This window comes from Rhinopithecus bieti, unplaced genomic scaffold, assembly GCF_001698545.2.
Source record: "Rhinopithecus bieti isolate Rb0 unplaced genomic scaffold, ASM169854v2 scaffold_24392, whole genome shotgun sequence".
In the NCBI taxonomy this organism is placed as follows: Eukaryota; Metazoa; Chordata; class Mammalia; order Primates; family Cercopithecidae; genus Rhinopithecus; species Rhinopithecus bieti.
In genome coordinates, this window is record NW_016812542.1 from 3,139,740 (window position 1) to 3,166,848 (window position 27,109).

The 27,109-nt window shown below is 39.5% G+C and overlaps 1 protein-coding gene across 2 annotated transcripts in view; it reads left to right on the forward strand.

The window, feature by feature from the left end:
* CAMSAP2 (calmodulin regulated spectrin associated protein family member 2) overlaps positions 1–27,109 on the forward strand; it is a 121,124-nt gene that overhangs the window by 12,884 nt on the left and 81,131 nt on the right. For both annotated transcript variants that reach the window (XM_017896559.1, XM_017896561.1), the window contains exon 2: positions 8,281–8,540. In XM_017896559.1, coding sequence (XP_017752048.1) covers positions 8,281–8,540 — 260 coding nt within the window. The remainder of the gene's footprint in view (positions 1–8,280; positions 8,541–27,109) is intronic.

A 27,109-nucleotide genomic window follows, 5' to 3' on the forward strand; every position in this document is an offset into this window, starting at 1 on the left:
AGGCAACCCCACAGCAAAGATATGCAGACAGATGAAAGTCTCCTTACCCCCATTTCTTCCAAGATCAGAACAGCTTGACATACTCCCTCATACACAGTGATGCCAGGAAGGCAGGGGAGGCATGGGAAGTCTTCCCCCAGTACCTGCAAAATGTCTGAGCATTATGTTGATTTTTTTCGTTTATTAAAATGTACTTTTTATCTTATAAAAACAATAGGCCTGTTATTTTATAGAATGTCTCTAAATTTGGATTTAAGGTTTCTTTATTCAAATTTGATAAGGTTCAAGTTATAGAAGCCTGGTAGACTACTGCAGAAGAGATGTTGTATTCTCAGTAAATCATATCAGGGGACACATAATGTTTGTTCCAGTATAGGTGATGTTAACTTTGATCACCTGGTTAAAGTGGTATCTGCCAATTTTCTCCATTATAAAATTATTTTCCACTTTAAATTAATAAGTAATTTATAGGGAGGTAATTAAAAAATCCTGTTCATTAAACTGTTACCCACCATTTTAGAATCCAGTGATCTTGCTCGAACCGATGATTGCTGTTGATTACTATCCTTTTTTTGCATTTATTTGTTGGTATTATACCACAAGAAAGAGCTTTTTTTTTTTTTTTTTTTTTTTTTTTTTTTGAGACAAAGTCTGGCTCTGTAGCCCAGGCTGGAGTGCAGTGATGCAATCTCCGCTCAGTGCAAGCCCTGCCTCCCGGGTTCACACCATTCTCCTACCTCAGCCTCCCGAGTAGCTGGGACTACAGGCGCCCGCCACCATGCCCGGCTACTTTTTTGTATATTTAATAGAGACGGTGTTTCACCGTGTTAGCCAGGATGGTCTCGATCTCTTGACATTGTGATCTGCCCGCCTTGGCCTCCCAAAGTGCTGGAATTACAGGCATGAGCCACGCGCCCTGCTGAAAGAGCTTCTTTTTTAATGTGTTATTTATTTGTGTCAGGATAGACTCATTGATGGGTGTTTTATTCAGTGGGTTAAAATTCTTTATTATGTATTCTGATGTTTATGTTTTCCCAGTTTTAGCCAATGGCATCCCCTTCCATCTGGATCCTGTGTTCTTTTGACATGGCTCCATTATTTGTTAGCATTTCCTTACTTTCTGACACATACACAAAATAAAGATGTTCAAAGCATATCTTGTACTTTCCCTGCTCCAGGCCTGGAAACATTTCTTTAAGGAACCCTGTTGCTTTTGGTAGGAAAGGTATTAGAAACTAAGATATAGCTACTAGGCTTATTGCTAACAGTGTTATTTAGCAGACAGATAGTGAACACACACATATACATAGTGTATAGCTAAATTTATTTCTTTTGCTATCTATATTTATATAAAGAGATATGTATCTGAAACATCATGTATTTATACTGACACTTCCCTTTTCAACCAACACCACAGAGTTCATTCTAGTCTTTCCTTTTTCCATATTTGTAACTCCCCTGGTCACTGAGAAGTCTGGCTCCCATTTTGAGTTAGGTTTCTTGGTGACATGCAAGTGAAGAGCTGAGTAGGCTGATGACTTATAAAGATCTGGAGCTCAGAAGAGGTGCTTTGGCCTCATAGGGTAATGGGAGGAGTGGAGGTGGTAATTGAAGCTCAGGAATGCTCTACCACACTTACCATGTTGTTTGGTAATAATGTAAAGGGGAAGGAGCTAACTTTTAATTGGTACCTTCTTGGAAGGCAAGGCTCTATGTGCAGGTACTATACAGTCTTTGGTAAATATTTGAGTGCGTACTGTGTTTCAGACACAGTTCCAGGTACTAGTGACACAGAACAGATAAGTATCTTGCTCTCCTTGAGGTAACTTAAAGTGAGAGGAAGTAGAAATAAAATATTATGGGATAGTAATAGTTGTTATCTGGAGAATTAAACTACAGTGAGTGATTGGGTGGTCATGGAAAGGGTGTTGAGGAGGTTACATTTAACTGAGATCTGAATGGAAAGAGCCAACCATTCGGTTAAGGGGAGGAACATTAGAGGCAGAAGGCCTCTAGTGCGCGGGCCAAAAGGTCTGAACCTGGCATACTCTAGCAACAGGAAGAGTTGGGTGTTTGGAACATAGTGGCCCGGGGAAAGTGGAGGAAGTTGAGGTCAGAGTAGGAGTAGGCAGCACATTTGTGGAATATGGAGAAACTAAAACTCAGAGAAGTTACTGAACTCAAGATCCCATCAAGTAAATGGCTGGGCTGGGCATGGTGGCTGGTGCCTGTAATCCCAGCACTTTGGGAGGCCAAGGCGGGCAAATCATCTGAGGTCAGTAGTCCAAGATCAGTCTAGCCAACATAGTGAAACCCCATCTCTACTAAAAATACAAAAATTAGCTGGGTGTGATGGCACATACCTGTAGTCCCAGCTACTTGGGAGGCTGAGGCACAAGAATTGCCCGAACCCAGGAGGTGGAGGTTGCAGTGAGTCGAGATCGCGTGACTGCACTCTAGCCTGGGCGACAGAGTGAGACTCTTTCTCAAAAAAAGAAAAAAAGTAAGTGGTAAAATTAGGACTCCACCGATTCTTTTAAAATCTAAAGCCTATACTTTCTCAAAGCCCAAATTTTTACCAAATTTCAGAATGAATGTAGGTAGTGAATGTAGGTAAACTGAAAACATATTTGGTTTTGAGAGGGATTGCTATCACAGAAATTAAGTGTGGCCCAGAGAAAACTAAAGTTTCTCAAAGCATGTACAAGGAGTAAATAGTGATTACTAGCGCAGAATCAGGTAGTAAACTTGAGGGGGAAATTTGAAACCTGGGAGTACTTTCAGGAAAAGGCTAGTGACTAGAATTTTTTTTTAATAACATTTTTATTTATTCATCAAATCTTTCCTTACCATGTACCAGGCACTGAGTTAGGCCCTAGTGATTCTTATCATGGTAAATAAGGCAGACATGATCCTTGCCCTTTGGTCATGTGTTGGAGTATTCCTATCAGTACATCCTTGTCAACAGTGGGTTTAAACTTTTTTTTTTTTTTTTTCCGTTTTGATAACTTTCTTTGATACTTTGATAAGTATCTTGCTCTCCTTGAGGTGACTTAAACTGAGAGGAAGTAGAAATATTATCTTATGTACTATGTATTATTTTAAGTACTATGAAGTTTTAAATGTTATTGATCATCTTTATGTCTTTTGGTTAATTTCAAGTTCAGAGTCCGTGGCTTACTTTTAATTGGAGTTCTTTGAAACTTAGAAGTTCTATAATAGTAATTACTTTAGAAACTATCTTTTAGATTTGGAAAATAAGGTGGTATGCCTATGATTTAGTGTGATGATATTTCTGAAATGTACTCCCCTCCTGCTTCCTGCCCCTTTATTGCTTTAAATAAATCTGTGTCACTTGCTGGAATGTGGATGCAACTGGTAGCTAACCCAGTTTTATAGAAAATTGCCTTGAGCAATACTGTCTCTACTCCCTATACCTGTACCTCAGGCATTTCAGGTGGATGTCAATTTCAAAACTTAGGTCTAGTCAGGACTTACAGTAACATGATTAAGTTATGTTCTGCTTAAGTCGTGGTGTACAAAAAAAACTCATCTCGTATCCTTTACAGTTCTAGCAGTGGTATTTCACTCAGCCGTTCTGTCAGTATTAATTTCTTACTTTTTGTGTTCTGGGGGTTAGGGAGAGAGTGAAACCTCTTATCTTTGATTTTGCTGTTTATTTTCTAATATGCTGTTTCAGTTAATTTTTTTTTTGAGACGGAGTTGTGCACTGTTGCCCAGGTTGGAGTGCAGTAGCGCGATCTCGGCTCACTGCAAGTTCCGCCTCCTGGGTTCACGCCATTGTCCTGCCTCAGCCTCCCGAGTAGCTGGGACTACAGGCATGAGCCACCACGGCTAATTTTTTTGTACTTTTAGTAGAGACAGGGTTTCACCGTGTTAGCCAGGATGGTCTCGATCTCCTGACCTCGTGATCCGCCCGCCTCGGCCTCCCAAAGTGCTGGAATTACAGGTGTGAGCCACCGCACCTGGCCAGTTAATTTTTTTTTTAACGTGGTACAATTCCAAACTTAAAAAATAGTCTTGTACCATTGGTAAAATAATAGACACTTTTGAAGTTTTCTCTTAAGTATATTTAGCTCTTGAAGACTTGTTTTTAAAATGACCTATTTTATATTCAGTATGAAGTTTTACATTCTCTTGAGGGCTGAAAATCTGTTTTGTTGTATTCTTGAAACAGTCTTTGATTGGCTATGGATCCTTTCCCTTTTCCTTGCATTGGGGTCTTTTTAAAACTTACACTTTCACAACTTAGGTTAGTGGGTGTGTTTTAATGAAATGGAAGCAACCCCTGGACTCTTGTCTTCCACCTTCCACCCTTGTGATCTTGGCACATCATTATTATGTTTGAGCCTGTTTAGCAAGATGGTATAGAGCTATAATTCTGTATTTATCAGCTATGTGCCCCTGGGCAAGATATCCTTTCTTGAGTTCCTTATCTGTAAAATAGGGTAAGAGGGATGTCAGGATTAAGTGACAGAATGCATGTTTAGGACTGTGTCTGACACGATGTTATAAAGGTCATGTATGAAAATGGATGTAAAGGCAGTAAATAAGTGCTGGGTGGGTATGTAGGTATGATAGATAAATTTGTAATCCTGATAATGAGCATTTACTTTTCACAGCTAATATTTAAATGCCAAATAACCTATATTAGCCATTTTTTATTGATGCAGGAAATAATCCATTATTTATACATTGTATAATAGTTACCTTAAAATCAAATAATTTTCCTTTTACAGCTGTTCTACTAATAGTTTCTGTTTATTTCCTGCAATGCTAAAATGTGAATACCAGCACTATATTCTGCAATTTAAAACGGAGCTTCACCATCATGCTGAGGCAGCTATATTAAGTTTAAGGCTGGCTCACTACTGGGTAATGCAGCTATGAAGAAAAGAAAGTGTTTTCAATTATTAAATGAGAATGATATTTTTAGATGTCACCAGAATCCCAAATTGATACATCCACTCTTGACCTCTTTCCAGAGTCCTATATCTCCAGCTGCTTATTGGATATTTCCACTTGGATATTTTTGCTATTGTTTCAAACTCAATGTCTAAAACTGAGTTTTCGATCTTGCGTTTAGAATTGGTGCTGCCTCTGATTTTCATTTTCCTGTTAGTGATATTACTGTTTCCCTCGTAATGTAGGCTTGATTATTCTTGATTTCCATCTTGACCCTCTCTCTTTGCTTTATTCCTGGGTACTTTTTGTTTGTCTTTAGCAGTTAGTCTCTTATGTCCTGTACTTTCTGTTTTCACTATTGCCTTTCAACTTCATTTCCTGATATCTATATGGTAGTTTTTTATCTCTGATTTTTATACCCATCAATGTGAAATACCAGATTGTTCCAAAACGTCAGCCTTAATGTGACACTGTCCTGTAAAACTGTCAGCACCTCTTTGTTAGGTAATATACAAAGGCCTCGTGTTTAAAAGATGACTATTTCTTTCAAGTCCATCACCAACCTCTCCCATTCCAGCTTTGCCTCTTACTGCTTTCCCACATGAACTCTTCTCTCTACCCAGATTGTTCAGTTTGCTGTCTCTTCACATCTTTTTTTCCCTACTCTTTCTCTCCTCCCTCTCCTTATGTTTAGAAAGGCTTTTCTTTTTTTTTTTTTCTGACTAATATTCTGCTTTTTCCTGCTATTCTATTTTTTTTTTTGAGATGGAGTTTTGCTCTTGTTGCCCAAGCTGAAGTGCAATGGCGCAAACTTGGCTCACTGCAACCTCTGCCTCCCAGGTTCAAGGGATTCTACTGTCTCAGCCTCCCAAGTAGCTGGGATTACAGGCGCCTGCCATCATGCCTAGCTAATTTTGTATTTTTAGTAGAGAGGGGTTTCATCATATTGGTCAGGCAGGTCTGGAACTCCTGACCTCAGGTGATCTGCCCGCTTTGGCCTCCCAAAGTGCAGGGATTACAGGTCTGAGCCACCGTGCCCCGCCTATTCTATTTTTTTTTTTTTTTTTTTTGAGATGGAGTCTAGCTCTGGCACCCATATAAAAATCTTGTAAGAGAATTTTTTCCATTAATCTTTATAGAAAATGTGCCAGAGGAACTTCTGGCACCCAGTCTAGCTGAGGCGCGATCTCTGCTCACTGCAATCTCCGCCTCCCGGATTCACGCCATTCTCCTGCCTCAGCCTCCTGAGTAGCTGGGACTACAGGCTCCCACCACGATGCCTGGCTAATTTTTTGTATTTTTAGTAGAGACAGAGTTTCACTGTGTTAGCCAGGATGGTCTCGATCTCCTGACCTCAGGTAATCTGCTCGCCTCAGCCTCCCTAAGTGCTGGGATTACAGGCGTGAGCCATGGCGCCCAGCCTCAATTTTTTAAAGATGAAGTTGTGTCCCCCCACTGTGATGCTCCCGCTTCTGAACTCTTAAGTACTTAATTGTTTATTTCTTTCATTTGGTGCTTAATAATTTCCTGCTTAGTATTGTCTCTAATTTCTGAATTGCTTAACTCTACCTCTCTATCTGTTTAGAGTTTTGTAAATTACTGGCTCCTTGAGGATGAGGGTTATTTCTGATTCCTTGAATTCCTTTGAACCATGCTGGTATAGAAAATGAACACGCAATAATTATTACAATATTGTGTGAAGATATTTTTCTAAATAGTAGGAACTTTAAAAAAACCTTTAAAGTGTAAATTGCTACGGAGTATATTAATGCTTTGTAAACAAATTTTTCTTTCTTTCTTTTTTTTTTGAGACAGTCTCGCTCTGTCACCCAGGCTGGAGTGCAGTGGCGTGATCTCGGCTCACTGCAACCTCTGCCTCCCGGGTTCAAGCGATTCTCCTGCCTCAGCCTCCTGAGTAGCTGGGATTACAGGCGCCCGCCACCACGCCTGGCTAATTTTTTCTATTTTTAGTAGAAATGGGGTTTCACCGTGTTAGCCAGGATGGTCTCGATCTCTTGACCTCGTGATCTGCCCGCCTCGGCTTCCTAAAGTACTGGGATTACAGGCGTGAGCCACTGTGCCTGGCTACAGATTTTTCAAAGTACCGGTTTTGGTTAGTACTGTGGCATTGTTGAGCTTATATTAAAGCTGCCTATTCAGGAAACAGCTAAGACCAGTGATGGGATGGCTGGCTTCAGAACCTCACTTTCTAGAGAGAAGGCAAGTGAGGAACTGGCTAGGTCTCAGGACAGAGCTATCAGGTTCTATAATTGTAGCTCCATGTTAACCTCTAACTCAGAAGCCCCACCTCTGGAGGACGTACCTCATCCTTGTCCTGCTTTGATGAGAGGCATAGAGCCCAGGTAAGAAATGGAGAGGAGGAGGAAGAGATGCAGGGTAGAATAGGCAAGCAAACTTGTAAAACAATGAGAAGTATTTTGTTTCTCTTGTTTTGGTAATTTTGCTGCCATCAAATACAAATGCTTTTGCTTAAGGTGATTTGGGAGCAGATATTGGGAGAGTGGGAGTGGACATTGGAAGAGTGGGACTTGGCATTCTTAAAGGGTTGTGGTTGGCAGGAAAGAGAAACTTTGGAGGAGATTTTGGTTTCCTTCCCATCTCCCATTTCTACACTACTACTTATGTTTTAGTCAAACTTGTGAGTTGGGTGTCCAGGAAGTCTTTTTCAGGTAGGATGGGGAGTGGTCGGTCAGTGGTAATGTGACGGTATCAGTGTTTTACTAGTGTAAGGGATTTTTAAGAGTAGCTCTCTCCTAAACAATTGCTATAATTCTTTCTCAGTAGTGTCAGCAAGCTAAGCACGAAGGGAGAGATGGCAGGGGTTTTGAGGCAAAGAGATAGAATAAGTTAGGCAGTCTCTATTCTGCAGCTCATTAGCTGTAAAACTTTGGGCAAATGATTTTGTATTCTCAGGTGGCAAGGAGTAGCAGTCTCCTGAAATACCTATTGTGGTGCATTTCCATGTTGAACGCTTGCCTGTGAGGAGTGTCATTGAAATTAGTTTTTAGGAATCTTATAGTTCATTCTGTAGATTTGACTATGAATGTGGGAATACTTTCCCAAGAGCCACTAGACTCAGAAAACTTTTCTCCTTGTCTTGTAGTGCCTTTTTGGAATATACTCAGAAAATACCTTCTGTAAAGGAAATTTGTATCTTTTTCTCATTCCAGGTTATATGTCAAGGTCTAATGAATCATCTTTTCAGTTAAAGGGTTGTTGTTACATTTTTAGAGGGAATCTTAAATTCTGTGACATAAATAATAATTATTAAATAAATTCTCTGTTTCTTTTATAAAAATCTTGTAAGAGAATTTTTTCCATTAATCTTTATAGAAAATGTGCCAGAGGAACTTCGAGAACCATTTTACACAGATCAGTATGACCAGGAACACATCAAACCACCTGTTGTTAATTTGCTTCTGTCGGCTGAACTATACTGTCGTGCTGGGAGTCTCATTCTCAAGAGTGATGCTGCAAAACCCCTTTTGGGCCATGATGCTGTAATCCAGGCTTTAGCACAGAAAGGTCTTTATGTCACTGACCAGGAAAAATTGGTAACTGAACGAGATCTCCACAAGAAACCCATACAGATGGTGAGTCTTTATATACCCAAGATTATTTTAAGTTTGAAGTGTGTACTTTTGAGTGTGAATGATACACTGTAAAACAGGGAAATGTTTTGAAATTGGATTGTGTTTTGCCTAGAGTTTAAAATCATCTTTTCTTAACCTTGTTTCCAAATGAAGGAAGATTTTAACTATTTTGGAATGTTTGGTGCCATCTAATACCTCAGAGAAACAACTACATAATTTCCAACTATCTTAATGTAATTTTAATTGAAAAATTTTATTTTTTCCATCGTAGAGACTAGCTAGAAGAGATGGAAAATGCATCCTTGACTTTATCATTAGAAAAGAGTTGAGATTAAGAAGTGCTCATTTATGGCTGGGCAAGGTGGCCCATGTCTGTAATCCCAGCACTTTGAGAAGCCAACGCGGGCAGATCATCTGAGGTCGGGAGTTTGAGACCAGCCTGACTAACATGGAGAAACCCTGTCTCTACTAAAAATACAAAATTAGCTGGGCATGGTGGCGAATGCCTGTAATCCCAGTTACTTGGGAGGCTGAGGCAGGAGAAAGGCTTGAACCCGGGAGGTGGAGGTTACGGTGAGCTGAGATCGCACTATTGCACTCCAGCCTGGGTAACAAGAGTGAAACTCTGTCTCAAGAAAAAAGCTGATTTACATACTTGAATAACTTCTTGGTAAATTTCTGCATATCAGATATTTTCATTTATTTAATAGCTTTGAACTCATTCTTGTAGAAAACACACAGGTGGCCTCTAAGCTGGCCTGGGACAATCACGCAGGAACTCTCTCATAGGCAGTCTCAGGAGATATAAATCTGAATGTTTAAGTTCATTGTATGCTGGTTCAGTTCATTGTACTGCTTTAGCTTGAGTTTCACAAAATGTGGACATTATCAAGAATGGTATTAGAAAGAAAAGTGGTTTTTCCATACTTGATTAAATCATGTCATGATTTAATGAAAGAGTAGTAGTTTTTCTTGGAAGGAAGGTAAGGGGTGTATGTAGAAAAGTGTATTATAAAATTTATGAAATTACGAAATTTAGGAAGAATGAACAAAAAAATTAGTTTATAAAATTTATTACTAAATGAGGTGATGACCTGTTTTGTTTTCTGCTTTTTTTCCTTCTTTAAAGTAACTCTTTTAATATTTCTAAGTAATGGAAAATAATGTATTGATTAATTTAGTTAATGAAATTTAGTTATAGATTTACAGTACAGTTATTAAAAATAACTCGAATGTGGATTATCCAGTATGAGATTGTCATCTTTCATTGATAGCTCCAAAATCACCTTATAGTTACCCTCTGACTTTGGCATACCTGCTTTGCATACATATCATATGTGAACAGTTTGCCCATACCAGGGACAAGCAGAATCTACTTTGGTGTCCTTATCAGTGTCTCATATTCATCTCTCCCAGAATCACTCCCCTAGTTGGATGCTCCAGCTTGTGATTACTTCTGCTTCCATTGTTTGAAGGCCAAGTGGATAGTTAGAAAGCACATCCATGACTTTGTGAAGCAGCATTTGCTTAGTTGCTCTTCTTTCAGATACAGATACATATGTCGTAGATAACCTACTTATCCTTAGAGTGTCTATTTTAGATCCTCTAATAAGAATGAAACAAACTTAACATGTTTTCTACATTGTTTTTTTCCAGTGTAGTTTGTATGTGTGAAATACTTGGACAATTAATTATAAAATGAGGGATTTGGTAGACTGCTGATTGTGTTACTCAGGTTTCTTTCACACTTTATTGATCCTGCTGATAGCTTTGAATGTATTTTAATAGTATTTAAGGAATGTAGTTTAAATGACATAGAATCTTTTTTTTTTTGGTCTTAGATGGAATCTCACTCTGTTGACCAGGCTGGAGTGTAGTGGCGCGATCTCGGCTCACAGCAACCTCCGCCTTCTGGGTTCAAGCAATTCTTGTGCCTCAGCCTCCCAAGTAGCTGAGATTACAGTTGTGCATCACCATGCCTGGCTAATTTTTGTGTTTTTAGTAGAGATTGGGTTTCACCATGTTGGCCAGGCTGGTCTTGAACCCCTGACTTCAAGTGATCTTCCCACCTCAGCCTCCCAATGTGCTGGGATTACAGGTGCACAGCATGGCCAACATAGAATTTTTATCTCTAATTCTAGCTTCTATTTGTGGATTGTTAGAACTTGAGAACTTGAGGCTGGGTGTGGTGGCTCACGCCTGTAATCCCATCTCTTTGGGAGGCAAAGGCTGGTGGATCACCTGAGGTCAGGAGTTTGAGACTAGCCTGGCTAACATGGCGAAACCCTGTGTCTGCTGAAAATACAAAAATAAGCTGGGCGTGGTAGTGCGTGCCTGTAGTCCCAGTTACTTGGGAGGCTGAGGCAGGAGAATCTCTTGAACCTGGGAGGTGGAAGTTGTAGGGAGCTGAGATTCCGCTACTGCACTCCAGACTGGGTGACAGAGTGAGGCTTTGTCTCAAAAACAAACCAACCAAAGAACTTGAGAACTTCATATTTGCCCTACATCATCTTAACGCTTTGCAGTGTCACATTTACTAACCTGTGTTTTAATTGTATACTTTCAACTTTTATCACAATTTGATTTAAAGTTTTCCAGTTGCTGTGGCTTTTTGATTGATGATATTTAATATAACTATTTTCCTGAAACTGCCATGAGAAAATTTCTCAGATTACTAGTAAAAAGTTGTTCCTTAAGAAACTATTTTTTTGGCCAGGTGTGGTGGCTCACGCCTGTAATCCCAGCACTTTGGGAGGCCAAGGTGGGTGGATCATGAGGTCAGGAGTTTGAGACCAGCCTTGCCAACATGGCAAGACCCCGTCTCTACTAAAAATACAAAAATTAGCCAGGTGTGGTGGTGGGCACCTGTAACCCCAGCTACTCGGGAGGCTGAGGCAGGAGAATTACTTGAACCTGGGAGGCAGAGGTTGCAGTGAGCTGAGATCGTGCCACTGTACTCCAACCTGGGTGACAAGAGCAAGACTCCATCTCAAAAAAAAAAAAAAAAAAAAAAACTTTTTAAAAAGAGAAAAAAAAGAGTTAATTTAAATTACCAGGTTTTTTTCCTGCTTTTGGGAAGTATCATGAAAATAGCGTGTTTAATTGCACTGAATATATTGCCCCCCCCCTTCTACTTCTAAATTGTCTTAAATTCGGGATATTTTATTTCTGTATGCCAGCCTTTTGGGGGGAAAAAAAAAGGGTGGTGGTAGCAAAAGTATCATCATAATTTTTCAAGAAATAATGTTAGTACTAATTTTTTTTTTTTTTTTTTTTGAGGCGGAGTCTCGCCTCTGTCTCCCCGACTGCGGTGCAGTGGCCCGCAATCTCCGGCCGCACTGCCCAAGCTCGGGCCTCCTGGGTTTACACCATCTCCTGGCCTCAGCGCCTCCCGAGTAAGCTGGGACTACGGCGCCGTCCACCTCGCTCCCGGGGCTAGTTTTTTGCTTTTTTGTAGAGCACGGGGTTGTCACCATGTTGCCAGGATGGTCTCGATCTCATGCACCTCGTGATCTGCGCGTCTCGGCCTCCAAAGATGCTGGCGGATTACAGGCCTTGAGGCACGCCGGGCCGGCGATGTCTAATTAATTTTCATCAAAGTCTCAGTATAAACTTCCCCTGAAATAATATATATGAGCAGTAATTCTTTAGAAGACTTTACACCAGACTGTTAATTTTGGTTTCTTCTGTGGAAATGGATTTAAATAGGATTGGGAAATTATTGATATAATTCTGCACTATTAGCTATTTTAATATAATTTTCCTGTTTTAAAATTTAAAATGTAGAGAAGAAATTTAAATTCAAATAGAAATTATCATTATTTGAAATAACATGCCTTGTATGCATACTAAATATTTCTGATAGTTAAATTGTTAAAGAGAAATAAGTATCCTGCATTTAGCCTTTAAGGAGACATAGGAAATAAGAGTAAATATTAAAGACCTCTCTAAATGGTTAAATTCAAATATCCTGTAAATGGCAATTCAAACCTGTAAGGTGTCTTTTCTGTAGTTACTTTTAGTAATCAATCTTTAAAAAGAAAAGATGTGGCCAGGCACGGTGGCACATACCTGTAATCCCAGCACTTTGGGAGGCTGAGGCGGGTGGATCACCTAAGGTGAGGAGTTTGAGACCAGCCTGGCCAACATGGTGAAACCCCATCTCTACTAAAAATACAGAAATTAGCTGGGCGTTATGGCAGGCGCCTGTAATCCCAGCTACACGGGAGGTTGAGGAAGGAGAATCGCTTGAACCCGGGAGAAGGAGGTTGCAGTCAGCTGAGATTGCACTCCAGCCTGGGCAACGGAATGAGACTCTGTCTCAAAAAAACAAAAAAACTTTCCAACGTGACTTCTCAGAACAAAAACATTCCTCTCAATCTCCACCCCAAAATTAATAATACAATCTGTGTATCAGTCAAATTTGCCTTAGTCATAGTTATTTTTTTTTAATTTTTTCTTCTTTTTGAGACTGAATTTTGCTCTTGTCACTCAAACTGGAGTGCAGTGGTGCATTTTCAGCTCATTGCAACCTCCACTTCCTGAGTTCAAGCGATTCTCCTGCCTCAGCCTGCCGAGTAGCTGGGATTACAGGTGTACCACCACGCCCAGCTAGTTTTTATATTTTTAGTAGAGATGGGGTTTCACCATGTTGGCCAGGCTGGTCTCGAGCTCCTGACCTCATGATCCACTCACCTCAGCCTCCCAAAGTGCTGGGATTACAAGTGTGAGCCACCACACCCGGCTGTATTTTATGTTCTATGTATCCATCTGACCACTGACATCTCTGCTTGAATGATGTTTGAACTAAAAATCTAATGAGGAAGAAAACTGGGAAAAAAAACTAGACAGCATGAAATAAGTGTTCTAACTTCAAGCAATAGATACTGAGATCTTAGAGGTGGATGTGATAATCTCTACTAGGGAGGATCGGGGAAGGCATCGTAGGGTAGTAGGATGATACGGGATTTCAGTAGTTGGGAAAAGGGATGGGATGAGAGTAGTAACTGGGTTGAAGGAATTGTTTGACTCAAGGTTGAACCTGTGAAGGTATATTAAGTATTACAAATTAAAATATTGACTGCTTGGAGGGATAAATGTGAGATGAGGCTAAAAAATAATTTAGAGCTAGATCATGAGGAGCCTGTAAGTCTGAATTAAGGATTTTTAACTTTCTATGGGTTACGGAATTATGAAATAGATTTTCATACTATATTGCAAAACACTTGGAAGCATTGTGAACTGAACCGCTATACTGTCAGCTTAGTTTAAATAATTATTGCAGTCTATTAATTCTCAGATTTTATCTATTGTTTATTTATGACTATCAAGTAGCTCTTTTTTTTTTTTTTTTTGAGACAGGATCTCACTCTGTCACCCAGGCTGGAGTGCATGGCGCGATTACAACTCACTGTAGCCTCAACCTGCAGGGCTCAGGTGACCCTCCGACCATATATATGCAGAGTAATTCTCTAGTTACCATTATTTTTGCTGGATACACAAAATGTATTGAGAACAGAGAAGCTGATCCCAGGAACTCTGTGTTGTCCCTCTTTTTTTTTTTTTTTAAACATTGGTCCTATTTGGCAACTATGCTTATGAATTTCCATGGTGTCACCATCTGTTGGAACTCAAGTGTAATTTACTCGTGTAGAGGCTTGCTTGTTAAAAAAAAATCCTTTCCCTGTTTAAGAAGAGGATTATATAAATGCAATATTGTAATAGTAGGTGTAAAGACATTTCTGGTCACCCTTGTATATGAATGGCTTGCAAATTTATAAGCTAAACCTGTCTTTGAAAAATTAATTACATTCTCATAGATGTTGTTGAACAGCGTTTTCTTCTTCATGCACAGTGCTAGAACTCAATTTTCTGTTTACTACTCACGTACCTAATTTGGATTCTATTATTTCTAGGTAACATCCACGCCTCTGTTACAAATTCACAATATCTTTTGATACCTTAACAACCATGTTTATCATGTTAGAGTTACTCTTTATTTGTGATCATTTGGAGCTCCAAGTTTTACTTTCTCATAGAAATAACTTGATGAATGGTACTTACTTTACTAGATGATCTCACAAAGACTCTTTTTAATAAAACTGAATTGTCAGACCATTTATTAATTTATTTAAGGAGCTTCTGCATTGTCCTTTGTATTTTCTACCATGATTACAAAGAGTTTCATGTTCTTCAGTGTCTCACTTTCTAGCGGTGGCTTATAGAAAACTGTCCAATGTTTTAGGAGTATAAAGGCACCAAACTCTGTACTACACTTAAACTGAATTTTGAAGGATGTGGAGGAATTTACCAGGTAGAGAATTGAAGGCTGTGTGGTATGGTATTGTATATGGAAGTATAAGGGGATGTTAAAAGGGAGTGTGAGAGCATGGTACCCTCAGGTCAGACAAAGCAACTTGTAGCATTAGCACTAGCTGCCTTTTGAGGGGTGATAAGAAACAAAATCACAGAGATAGGGACAGGGCATGAATGACGTTTTATGCTATGCCAAGTGTTTACGTTATCCTGGAAGTGATGGCAACCCTAGTGTAGGGTTTTAAGCCAGAGAGGATATCATCAGATTTGTGTTTCAGAAAGTCACTGTGGTGTATTGTAGAAGAGATACCACTTAGGAGGCTGTTGAAATAGCTGGAGGCCTGAACTAAGGTGCAGGTCATGAAGATTTACTGGTAGGGTTGAGTGGGAGAGACTTTTTTTTTTTTTTCGTGATGGAGCCTCGCTGTGTCACCAGGCTGGAGTGCAGTGGTGCACTCTCGGCTCACTGCAACCTCCACCTCCCGGGTTCAAGCGATTCTCCTGCCTCAGCCTCCCAAGTAGCTGGGACTGTAGGCGTGTGCCACCACGCCCGGCTAATTTTTTGTATTTTTAGTAGAGATGGGGTTTCACCATGTTAGCCAGGATGGTCTCGATCTTCTGACCTTGTGATCCATCTGCCCTGGCCTCCCAAAGTGCTGGGGATTACAGGCATGAGCCACCGTGCCTGGCTGGAGAGACCTCGTTAAGGTAGGATTGAGATGATACTTTGATTTATCAAGAATTGGGAGATTAGAAAGAGAACCCAGAACAGAGCTGGCAAAAAATATTTTATCCCTTATGTCAACTCTAATTAATTAGTAGTTAACTACTGGAAGGTGGGATAAACTAACTCCTTGGTTTTTACTCTGTTCCTTTGGGAGCCTCAGGGTCTAGATGTTCCCTTCCCCTATGTTGCTCCTAGTGATTTTGAACCCTGATATTTTTTACCTAATAGTGGTAAATGACAAAAACAAGTAAAGGAACAGCTTTATAAGTTTGAAGTCTTGAGCTGATACTGCTAAACTTGCTATTTTTGATGAGAAAGATAAAGGCTACTCTGTAAGACTCATACTAAGTTTCTCTTTTCTTCTTAGAAAAAATTGAAAAGAGTTTTTCCCCACAAAAGCAACGGACACCAGTGGGGTGTCCTCTAATTCAGTTCCAACATTATCCACCTAGAGATAGTATCAGATCAGTGTCAGATCCCACAGGTTGAGGGCTTAGTCCCCAAGACTACCCCACCACCACACCAGTCAGAAGTCCAGACCTCCAGTACTTCTCACTGACGGGCTTCAAGTTGGGGTTCCCGTGACCCCCTCTTTGGGTTCAGTTAATTTGCTGGAGCAACGCACAGAATTCAGGGAAACTCTTATATTTACTGGTTTATTATAAGGGATATTGCAAAGGATACAGATGAAGACACATGTAGGGCGAGGTATGGGAGAAAGGATGTGCCATCCTCCAGGAACCTCCCTGTGCTTAGCTGTCCAGAAGATCACTGAATCCTCTTCTCAGTTTTTTGAAGCTTTATAATCTTGGCATCTCTTTTCCCAGGGTATAGGGTGGGACTCTCTCATTGGAGGGTCTTAAGACCCACAATCAGAAAGGCAGGAGAAGATTAGATTCCTGCCTTGGGGCAGGTGAAAGGAGGGCAGGAGATTCTGTTTCCTGAGGCCTAACACACCCAAGATTATAATGAAAGACTGTAACAAGGGCTTTAGAAGTTATGAACCAGGAACTGTAGACGGAAAGCAATATATATAACACCACAGTGATCAAGTAGATAGATTATTCTGCCCTATCATGTCTTGGAAGATGTGAGGTGTGGGATTAAAAAGGTGAGTGTGGAAACGGGATAGGACCAAAGGTACAGAATTATAGGGATGACATGAGGGATGAGGAAAATTGAGTGTACTTTACAAATATTAATGTAATGTGTGATATAGGTGGTGCCCTGTAGATGAGGAAATTGATCTGTAACTGACTCCGAAAGGTGAGTTAACTTGCCCAAAGCCAAACAGGTAATAAACAATGATGTTAGGATTTAAACTTGTATCTGCTGATTCCAAAGCCCATACTTATCCTGTTTACACCATGTGGCCTTCCCAAACTAAAACAAAAAATCCCCCTACTATTTCTTTTTTTTTTTTTGAGAAGGAGTCTCACTCTGTTGCCCAGGCTGGAGTGCAGTGGTGTGATCTCAGCTCACTGCAAGCTCTGCCTCAGCCTCCCGAGTAGCTGGGACTACAGGTGCCCACCACCACACTCAGCTAATTTTTTTTGTTTTTTTGTTTTTTTTTTGTTTTGTTTTGTTTTGTTTGTTTTGTTGGACGAGTCTCGCTCTGGTCGCCCAGGCTGGGAGGCAGTGGCCGGGATCTCGCTCACTGCAAGCTCCGGCCTCCTGGGTTCACGCCATTCTCCTGCCTCAGCCCCCGAGTAGCTGGGACTACAGGGCGCCCGCCACTCGCCCACGGGCTAGTTTTTTGTTATTTTTTTAGTAGAGACGGGGTTTCACCGGGTTAGCCAGGATGCGTCTCGATCTCCCTGACCCGTGATCGCCGTCTCGGCCTCCCAAAGTGCTGGGATTACAGGCTGGACCACCGCCTCCGGCCTTTTGTATTTTTAGTAGGACGGGTTCACTGTGTTCGCCAGGATGGTACTCAATTTCCTGACTTCGTGATCCGCCTGCCTCGGCCTCCCAAGTTGCTGGGATTACAGACGTGAGCAATGCACCCGGCCTACTATTTCTGTAGAACTTAATAGGTTGTAAAGCATGTGTACATTATTATTATTATTTTCTGATAATAACCAGAGAAGGCAAATAGGACAGTTATTACCATCTCTTTTTTCACAAATAAGGAAACTTTACAAATGGGTTTATTTAATAGATTCTTACTCAGTTCTTAGTGGAAAGAGATGTAGAAAGAAAAAATGCATAGATCGTGATCACATGGCTAGGCTAGTTAATGACAGAGCAGAGATAGATCCCAATCTTCTTACTTCTAACCCAGTGCTTATTCTACAAATGCATTCTGCTGCCTTCCTTTTTCCTGTCCTCGTGGATTATACCATGTATTGATTCTGGAAAGACTAGCAGAGAATGTGAGCATGGAGTAGGATGTCAAACACTGAGAGGTGATAGCAAAGAGGGGAGTGGGGACAGGGCCAGAATCCCAAGAATAGGAATAGAAGGGAGAAAAGGGGATTGTTTTGGTCACCTGACTAAAGCATTCTTTTCTCATGTAAGAGATATATCTTGTTTAGTGACCACTGACAGGAAGATTTAGATCTACAAAAATAATTTACTTTGCAAAGTAATTTTTTATTTAAAAAATATTTAGAATTAATTTTACATTGTTTCAGAAAATAGAACTTGAAGTAACAAGTTTTCAAGAACACATGTGAAATGAAAAATACCGTATTCATTGTAATGTTTAATATAATGTTCATTATGTTAACAATTATCTTGTTCTTAAGTAAAATATACATTCTCCTTTATTGATAACATATTTTATATTTTTTATATTGAACCAGGTATCATGCCTGGTACGTAAGGGCTTGACAAATTGTTAATTTCTGGTCATAAAGAGATGTTTTAGACAAATTGGGGAGGTGGATAATTCCTTATTTTTCCAGAGACCATGTCTATGCTTCACACTTTGCTTTTGGCCATTGCTGATTGATCTCAGGATTAAGAAATGAGATGTAAGATGGGCTGACTAGATTGTTTTCTGGAAAACTGGAAACCCAGAGAGAGGGAGAATCACTGTCCAGTGATGGAGGGTGGTTGGAACCACCCTGTCTTATAGAAGCAGTGCCCTAGGGAGAAATCTGTGAGCTCCTACCGCTGAAATACCGGAGCTGCTCAATTTCCATGCTTCCTGAGCTTAGTGTTTCAGCTCTTCCTTAGATTCTGTGAACTACTTTAGTGTTCCCTCAGTAAATTAGAGCTAATTTAACAGGGTTAGATTCTGTTGCCTGCCATTAAAAGAACTGTAGCTAAACAATAAATAAATAAAAGCCACCCGTTGACCATTTTTACTCACTTGAGGACAGATTTCATTACAGAAGTGTAGTTTTAGAGCTGAAAAAGATCCTAGCAATCACTTGGTCTCGAATTTTGAAGTTCTCTTAACTATGACTCACAGTTAGGAACACATTTTACTTCAAGATACACACCTGGTTTACCTAGTTACACATATATTACAGAAACAAAAGTACTTATCCTTGTAACTTTATTTTTTTTTTAATTCCATATGAAAAAAAATTACGGGTTGTGACCAACTAAATTGACCTTATGCATGAGCCATGAATGGATTATAAACCCACATTTAAAAAATACTAATGTAGGCTGGGCATGGTGACTCAGTATAATCCCAGCACTTTTGGAGGCTGAGATGGGTGGATCACTTTAGGCCAGGAGTTTGAGACCAGCCTGGAAAACATGGCAAAACCCCGTCTTTACTAAACATACAAAATTTAGCCAGGTGTGGTGGCGTCCACCTGTAATCCCAGCTACTTGGGAGGCTGAGGCACGAGAATTGCTTGAACCTAGGAGGCAGAGGTTGCAGTGAGCCAAGATGGTGCCACTGCACTCCAGCCTGGGTGACAGAGGGAGACTGTGTCTCAAAAAAATAAATAAAAATAAATAAATTAATTAAAAATACTAATATAGTTAAATTGTTTTATTTTATAGAGAAGAGTGGTAAAATGACAGTGTTGATACTAGAAACTAAATACCATATCCATGTTTTTCTTTAAAATGTATTTTCATTTTCAAATTACCAATAGCATCTATTTGTTTGAAAAGAGCTATGGAAATTAGTTGTTGTACGTACTCTTATTTCCTTGAAATTTATCTAATCTCTATGGTGTACTGCTGCCAGATTAATTTTCCTGAAATATGACTTTGATATCTAGCTTATTTCCTAATTCAAAACTTTTAATTATTTTATTTGACTTAAAATGTCATATATACTTTGGTTTCAGAGGTATGTTCTTTTTCAGACGTATGTCAAATTTTCAGAGCTAGCAACTATGAGGGAAGAAGTTGCTGCAAAATTCTGAATAGTGAAAGTTTTGTATTCTTTTGTTTGTAATCTTACATACATAAGAGACAATTCAAAGTAACAAGAGCTAAGATACTTAGGGAGTTGTCTGATATTACAGACCTGCCAGCAATAATTTTTATTAATATAGAAGATGAATTAAGCATATATTAACCATGACTTTTCAGTTTTTATTTTTTAAAATTTATTTATTTTGAGAGAGTCTCGCTCTGTTGCCCAGGCTGGAGTGCAGTGGTGTGATCTCAGCTCACAGCATCCTCTGCCTCCCAGGTTCAGGTGATTCTCATGCCTCACCCTCCCAAGTAGCTGGGACTACAAGTGCACGCCACCATGCCTGTCTAATTTTTTTTTGTATTTTTAGTAGAGACAGGGTTTCGCCATGTTGGCCAGGCTGGTCTTGAACTTCTGACCTCACATGATATGCCTGCCTTAACCTCCCAAAGTGTTGGGATTACGGGTGTGAGCTACCATGTCCGGCCTCATCTTTTAAAAAGATAAAAAGATTCCTGTGCATTCATTGCAGATTAATAAATTTAAATAGATGGTATATTATAAGGTAAGTTAGCTTCAGCGTCTGGGACCTGGCCTATTTTGGAGTAATAATGTTCTCCTAGTTTAAATATCTAAAAAACTAACAGTATACACACACATATAAATAATTGGAGTGACTGGGTATGGTGGCTCAGGCCTGTAATCTCAGTACTTTGGGAGACTGAGGTGGGCGGATTGCTGGAGCTCAGGAAGTCAGGGCTACAGTGAGCCATGATCGTGCCACTGCACTTCAGCCTGGGCAACAGAGCAAGACTGTCTCAAAAAATAAAAAAATAAAATAAATGATTAGAGCACAAGGTTGAAATATTTTAGTAGGTTTGGTATTAAAACTACATATTTTTCTGATATGCACAGTATAGTGTAGTGCTATAGAACAGTGGACAGTCACGGCAGTTGCCTGTGGCCATCCATACCCCGGTGTGTGTTGAGCAGATTGATGCCCCAACACTGCCATGATATGGAAACATTTTTGCAATTTGTTAGGTTATAGCAGTGAAGCAGATTGTTTTTAATTAATGTCAGTGATATGATTTAGTAAAATAAAATAGGTGATCATTAAAACAAAAACTTTAGTAATTGTCATTTGGTTGCTTGCTTGTTTTCGGGTAACTGCATAAATGAGCTTCTGTAATAGAAACAAAAAAAATCTTTACCATGCTCAGATTCCTTCTCAGCCTATACTGTTCCATGTTCGAAAAGAGTGTTAGAATGAGCTATGTTACAAAGTGCACTATGTTACAAGGTGTCCCAAGGGCCCGTCTTTTTAGGAATTTCTTTTGCTATACTTGGAGGATGGTGAGAATACTAATTATTGTTTTCCTGAAGCTAAAACTGTTAGTTTGTGGTAAGCAAACAAACAAATATTACACAGGTAACTAGAGAGTGGTGAAAGCTATGAAGAAAGTAAAGCAGGATAATACAAGTGATCTGAAGGAATCATGTTATTTTATTATAGTTAGAGTGACTAGGAGCAGTCTTATACAGGAGATTATATTTGAGCAGAGATTTGAAAGATTTGAAAGTCATTTAGGCAAAGATCAGAGGCTAGTGCATTGCTGACAGAGGGAATAAATATGAAGATCCTGAGTTAGTATATAATTCACAAAATAAATAAACTTCGTGGCCGGATGATAAAGGTCCTACTAAGAATTTCCTGGAGGGAACATCTTCAGGAATTTGAAAGTGTAGAGTCACATTTATTTGCCATATAATTTGTGTGATAGGAAGTACTTGACTCATTCAATAAGTACTTGTTTGTAATGGGATGTAGTAATGAGAAGACAGACCAAGCTCTTGCTTTCATGGAGCTACTATTTTAGTAGTAAAGATGACCAGTAAACAATTAGACAAATTGTAACAATTTCAGGAAATGGTAAATGCTGTGGAAAAAATAAATTATTAAGGAGCTACAAGGAGCCGAACATTCTCTTTTCATAGGAGGTTGTCAGGGAAGGCCGGTCTCCAGAGTTGATATTTGAACTGAGACCTAAATACCTGAAGGAATCGGCAGATGATCTGGAAAAAACATTCCAGGCAAAAGAAATAGCAAGTTTACTGGCTCTGATGTAAGAGGAGTTTGCTATGTTTCAGGAACTGAAAGAAGGCCACTGATTGATAGTGAGCAAGATTGATAGTAATAAGAGATCTGGTTAGAGAAAAAGATTGTAGCCAAAGCAAGTAAAGCTCTATAAGCCAGATTTTATTGGGAATGTGCAAAGATGTCACGGAAGGATTTTAAGGAGGACAATGAGTTGATCTGGTTTACTTTTTTTCAGAATCATTAAATGCCATAATAATAATTTTGGTGAAATAGAAAAGCTTCCTTTTTCATGAATGTCCGGGGTGGTTTTGTTGTTTGTTATTTGTTTTTTGAGACGGAGTCTCACTCTTGCCCAGGCTAGAGTGCACTGGCGTAATCTTGGCTCACTGCAACCTCTACCTCCCAGGTTCAAGCAGTTCTCCTGCCTCAGTCTCCCAAGTAGCTGGGACTACAGGCGCACGCCACCACACCCGGCCAATTTTTGGTGTTTTAGTAGAGACTAGGTTTCACTGTGTTGGCCCAGGCTGGTCTCGAACTCCTGACCTCAGGTGATCCACCCACCTCGGCCTCCCAAAGTGCTGGGATTACAGGCATGAGCCACCGTGCCTGACCAGAATGTTTGTATTTTAATGTGGTAACATTATAGTAAAACAGAAAAATCTGGGAAAAGACTTGATGAAAAGTATATAACTTTAGTAAGTATGGAGTGCTATGCCGATATAAAATCACCGTTTCATCAAGGCAAAAGCTTTCAAGGATCTTAAAAAAAAGAAAAGAAAAGAAAAGAAAATCACTGTTTCTTGCATGGTGAAGCAGGGAGTCAACATGAGTAATAATAATCCAGATAAGAACTTTCAAAAGCTTCTTTTTTATACCAAAACATTTTGCCAGTCTTACTATTTTTTTTTTTTTTTAAATTGTTTTTGGTGTTGAAAATACATAGCTTTAGATGTTGTAATCTAGTATTTGGTCAGGGAGCTTGGGAACATTTTAATTGTTCTTCCACTCAGCCTTCAGGTTGCTTTGTGGAGAAGTACTCGGGAGAACTAGGCACAGAAAAGGCAAAGCAAGACAAAGAAAACATTTTAGCATTAGCTCAGGTTAGGTTCCAACCCCTGATGCAGAAATCTGGGAGGTGAAACTGGACCAAGTAAAAGGACTCTTTTTGTCCTGAACCACATTGGCCTAAAACCAAGTATATTCATAAATGTTCTTTATTTTCCTACAACAACCAAACATGGAACTCATTCTTCCAAAAATAGGGTGAATGGTCATCTTGCCTGTTTCAGGGGGAGAAGAACTTGAGGCTGAGAGAGAAACCTGGGCAGGCTTGTGCACAAGAAGGGCAGGAAAAGATAGAGTTGATCGGGTGTGGTGGCGGGTGCCTGTAATCCCAGCTACTTGGGAGACTGAGGCAGGAGAACCACTTGAACCTGGGAGGCAGAGGTTGCAATGAGCTGAGATTGCGCCACTGCACTCCAGCCTGGGCAACAGAGTGAGACTCCATCTTAAAAAACAAACAAAAAACAACAACAACAAAAAACCTGGACATTCATGAAAAAGGAAGCTTTTCTATTTACCAAAATTATTATGGCATTTAATGATTCTGAAAAAAAGTAAACCATTGGTAGAAGACTCGGGAGAAGAAGGAGAAAAAAGGAGGAAGGAGAGGCAATGAGAAAGGAAGGAACAGAAGGAGCTGGAATGGGGAGGAGACAGTTTCCAGACAGGGGCTTGCCTGAAGGCCCCTTACATGGAAAGTCTTCAAAGGAGAGAAAGGACAAAACACCTCAAGTTTTCTCGGATCTCCTCTTAATACCTTATTTACTAATCATAAGGAAGAGAGAGTGAGAGAAGGATGACCAACCTTTCTCCTGAGGGAGTAGATCCTGGGCTCATCAACACTGCAGCCATATGGGAAGAGGCGAAGAAAAGACCATGACTCAGTGCTGACCTTTGACTCCTTTGAATATACTAACCTTACAAAATGTGGGGCCCAGTCTGTGTTTTGGAGTCATTTCTTGTCTTTCCTAGATATGGAGTAAAGGGATGGACCCCTTTATTCCTCCTGGTGCTTAGAAGAGAGAAGTTATTTCCTTACCCTTGAGCCAACTTTGTAATGAAAAGGATTTAGACTTTTTCATTTTTTGTCTGTATAATAAAGTTGCTTCAGAAAAACACAATGGGAAGGAGCATCTTAGAATATCTTGTGAACAACCTGAAAAGAAAGAATATTGCATGTATCTCTAATTGCCTTTTTTTCCTCCCTGATACATGAGGAGAGATAAGTCGTATTGAACGAAGTACTAAAAAGTACTAAACAACACTTTTATCTCTTGAAGTTTTCTTTTCTAACTTCTGGGAGTCATTTTAGGAAAGGTGGATGCCTGTAGATTTCAGCTTATTTTATATAATGGAGCCAAAGTGAAATTCTTCAAGTTCTTAATAGGAAAAAAAGGTGTACTTTATAGTTTGCCACCCAGCCAAGGCTAACATATATTCTCTATATATGCTATATGTGCATATATTCTATAATATAATCTATATTAAAAAGTGTGATTTTGGAAATAAAAAATTAGCTGGGCATAGTGGCAAGTGCCTGTTGTCCCAGCTACTTGGAGGCTGAGGTGAGAGGATTGCTTGTGCCTGGGAGATAAAGGCTGCAATGAGCTGTGATCATGCCACTGCACCCAACCCAGGTTACAGAGCAAGACCCTGACTCCAAAAAAAAATTTTTGAGGCCAGGCACAGTGGCTCACACTTGTAATCCAAGCACTTTGGGAGGCTAAGTCCAGAGGATCACTTGAGCTCAGGAGTTTGGGACCACCCTGGGCAACATAGAACTTGTTAAAATGTGCTTTTTACAGAATCAAAAAGCAATTTTATATAGAATCTTTTTATATAGAATCAACTCCACGAAGAGGGGCCCGTAATTGTCATCGTATTCCCAGTGCCTGGCCTAGAGAAGATGCTGAATCAGTGAACAAATAAGAGGTATTAGTGAATATTTTAATTAAGAATTAAATGTATTTTTTAAGAAAAGAAAGTCATTCAGAATTATTACTAAGAGAGTGGTGGAGGTTGTTTTGTTCCTCCTCCTTGACATTTGAATAGAGTAAGCAGTAATTATTGAAATACGTATTTATTGAGTTTTGAGAAGTAAGTGTTTTAGGGGAGGCTCCTGAATGCCTGGAGTTTATACGAGAATCTAAGTGATTAGATGGTTTGTTTTCTACTTTATCATTTTAATATAACAAGTACCTTTATATTTTCAAATACTCATGGGGAAAAGAGTGTGGATTTTTTGTTTCAGTTAACCAATGATCATTTGGCTTTCCTCTCTACCTTTACTTTTATTTTATTTTATTTTATTTTTTGTTTTTGTTTTTTTGAGACAGAGTCTCGGTGTGTCGCCCAGGCTGGAGTACAGTGGCGCGATTTTGGCGCACTGTAAGCTCTGCCTCCTGGGTTCACGCCATTCTCCTGCCTCTGTCTCCTGAGTAGCTACTACAGGTGCCCACCACCACGCCTGGCTAATTTTTTTTTTTTTTTTTTGTATTTTTTAGTAGAGACAGGGTTTCACCATATTAGCCAGGATGGTCTCAATCTCCTGACCTCATGATCCACCCACTTCGGCCACCTAAAGTGCTGGGATTACAGGCGTGAGCCACCGCGCCTGGCCTATCTTTGCTTTTTATGTCTAGCTGTGTTGTTTAAAATTTAACAAATAATCATGTTGAATATATAATACATGCACTTTTACCAGTTTTTTAAATGAAGTGAAGCATGATTGAGATACAAATGTTGTAGATCTATTTAATAGCAATGATATATTTTAGAAACTAAGTCTGGCTACAGTAGATTCTAGGTTCCACATTTTTTCATTATATATTAATAGTTGGATTGTATTGATCTAGAAATCTTTTAATTATATGTTAATTCAGAATTTTATTGCGTTGGGTCCAAGCCATTTTTTGCAAGGGCAGATAAAATCCAAAGAATAGCTATGACCTATGGCTCTTGGCATGGGCCTGGCACAAGACGATGAATGAGGCCGATCAGATTCTTTGCCTCAGAAACCTGAACAAATCATGGAAGGAATTTGCTTGTTAGCAAATTGAGAACTTAAGTAGGGTCATGAGGTAGAGTTAGGGCTGGAGGAGCTGTAAGAAACCGTGGAGTTAATGCTGGGGAGGGTGCCTGGAAAAGCTTCATAACCATTTTTCCATATTAATGAATGTAGGTCTATACCATGATTTTTGAAGGCTGCACAATATTCTGTGGTATGAAAAGTATCACAATTTATTTGCCCCAGTCCCTTGTTGATGAGTGTTTAGGACCTCCCCACACCAAAGGATTTTTAATCACACAATGACACCATCAGTGTTCTATTTTTAAAAGATAGAAAAGACTGTGTAACCTAGACCAAGCAAACTAGGTGTATATTGTAGTGACCTTTACTGACATAAGAAAAAGAGGAGAGAAAGGAATTGGAGGGGGGAAATGGCCATGGTAGAGTGCAGAGATAATACATTCAGTTTGGGACAGATTTAGGATAGCTTCAGGACACCCTGGAAAAGATAACCAGGGAGGGAGGTATGGGCTTGAGATAGAGATTTGGGCATCAGCGGAGAGTAGTGGTTATTTGAAGTCATGGAAATTGTGATGCCCAGGGGGAGTATGTTTTAAAGTGAAGAGAGAAGGCCAGGGATAGAACTGTTAGAAGCACAAATATTTAACTAATGTGCAGAAAATACTGTGGAGGATAGTCAAAGGTGTAGGACATAGAATTGAACAACTCTGGGTAACATCTGAATCTTCTTGTTCTATCAAATGCCTATTTTTTTCTGACTTTTTTTTTCCATTTTGCTGATTGATCATGTTTTTGGTCTTATCTCTAGATTGGGAAAATATTTTAACAATGTGTTTAATAACTATAGAATATCAGGATATATTGAGTGATCTCATAGATTTTTTTCATAATTTTGAAATAAAAATGGAAAATTCTTTAAACTTTTTTTAAATAATGAAGCAGACAGGTTCAGAAAGTATTTGGCTATTTTGACATTTTATCATTTGTAATAAATACTATG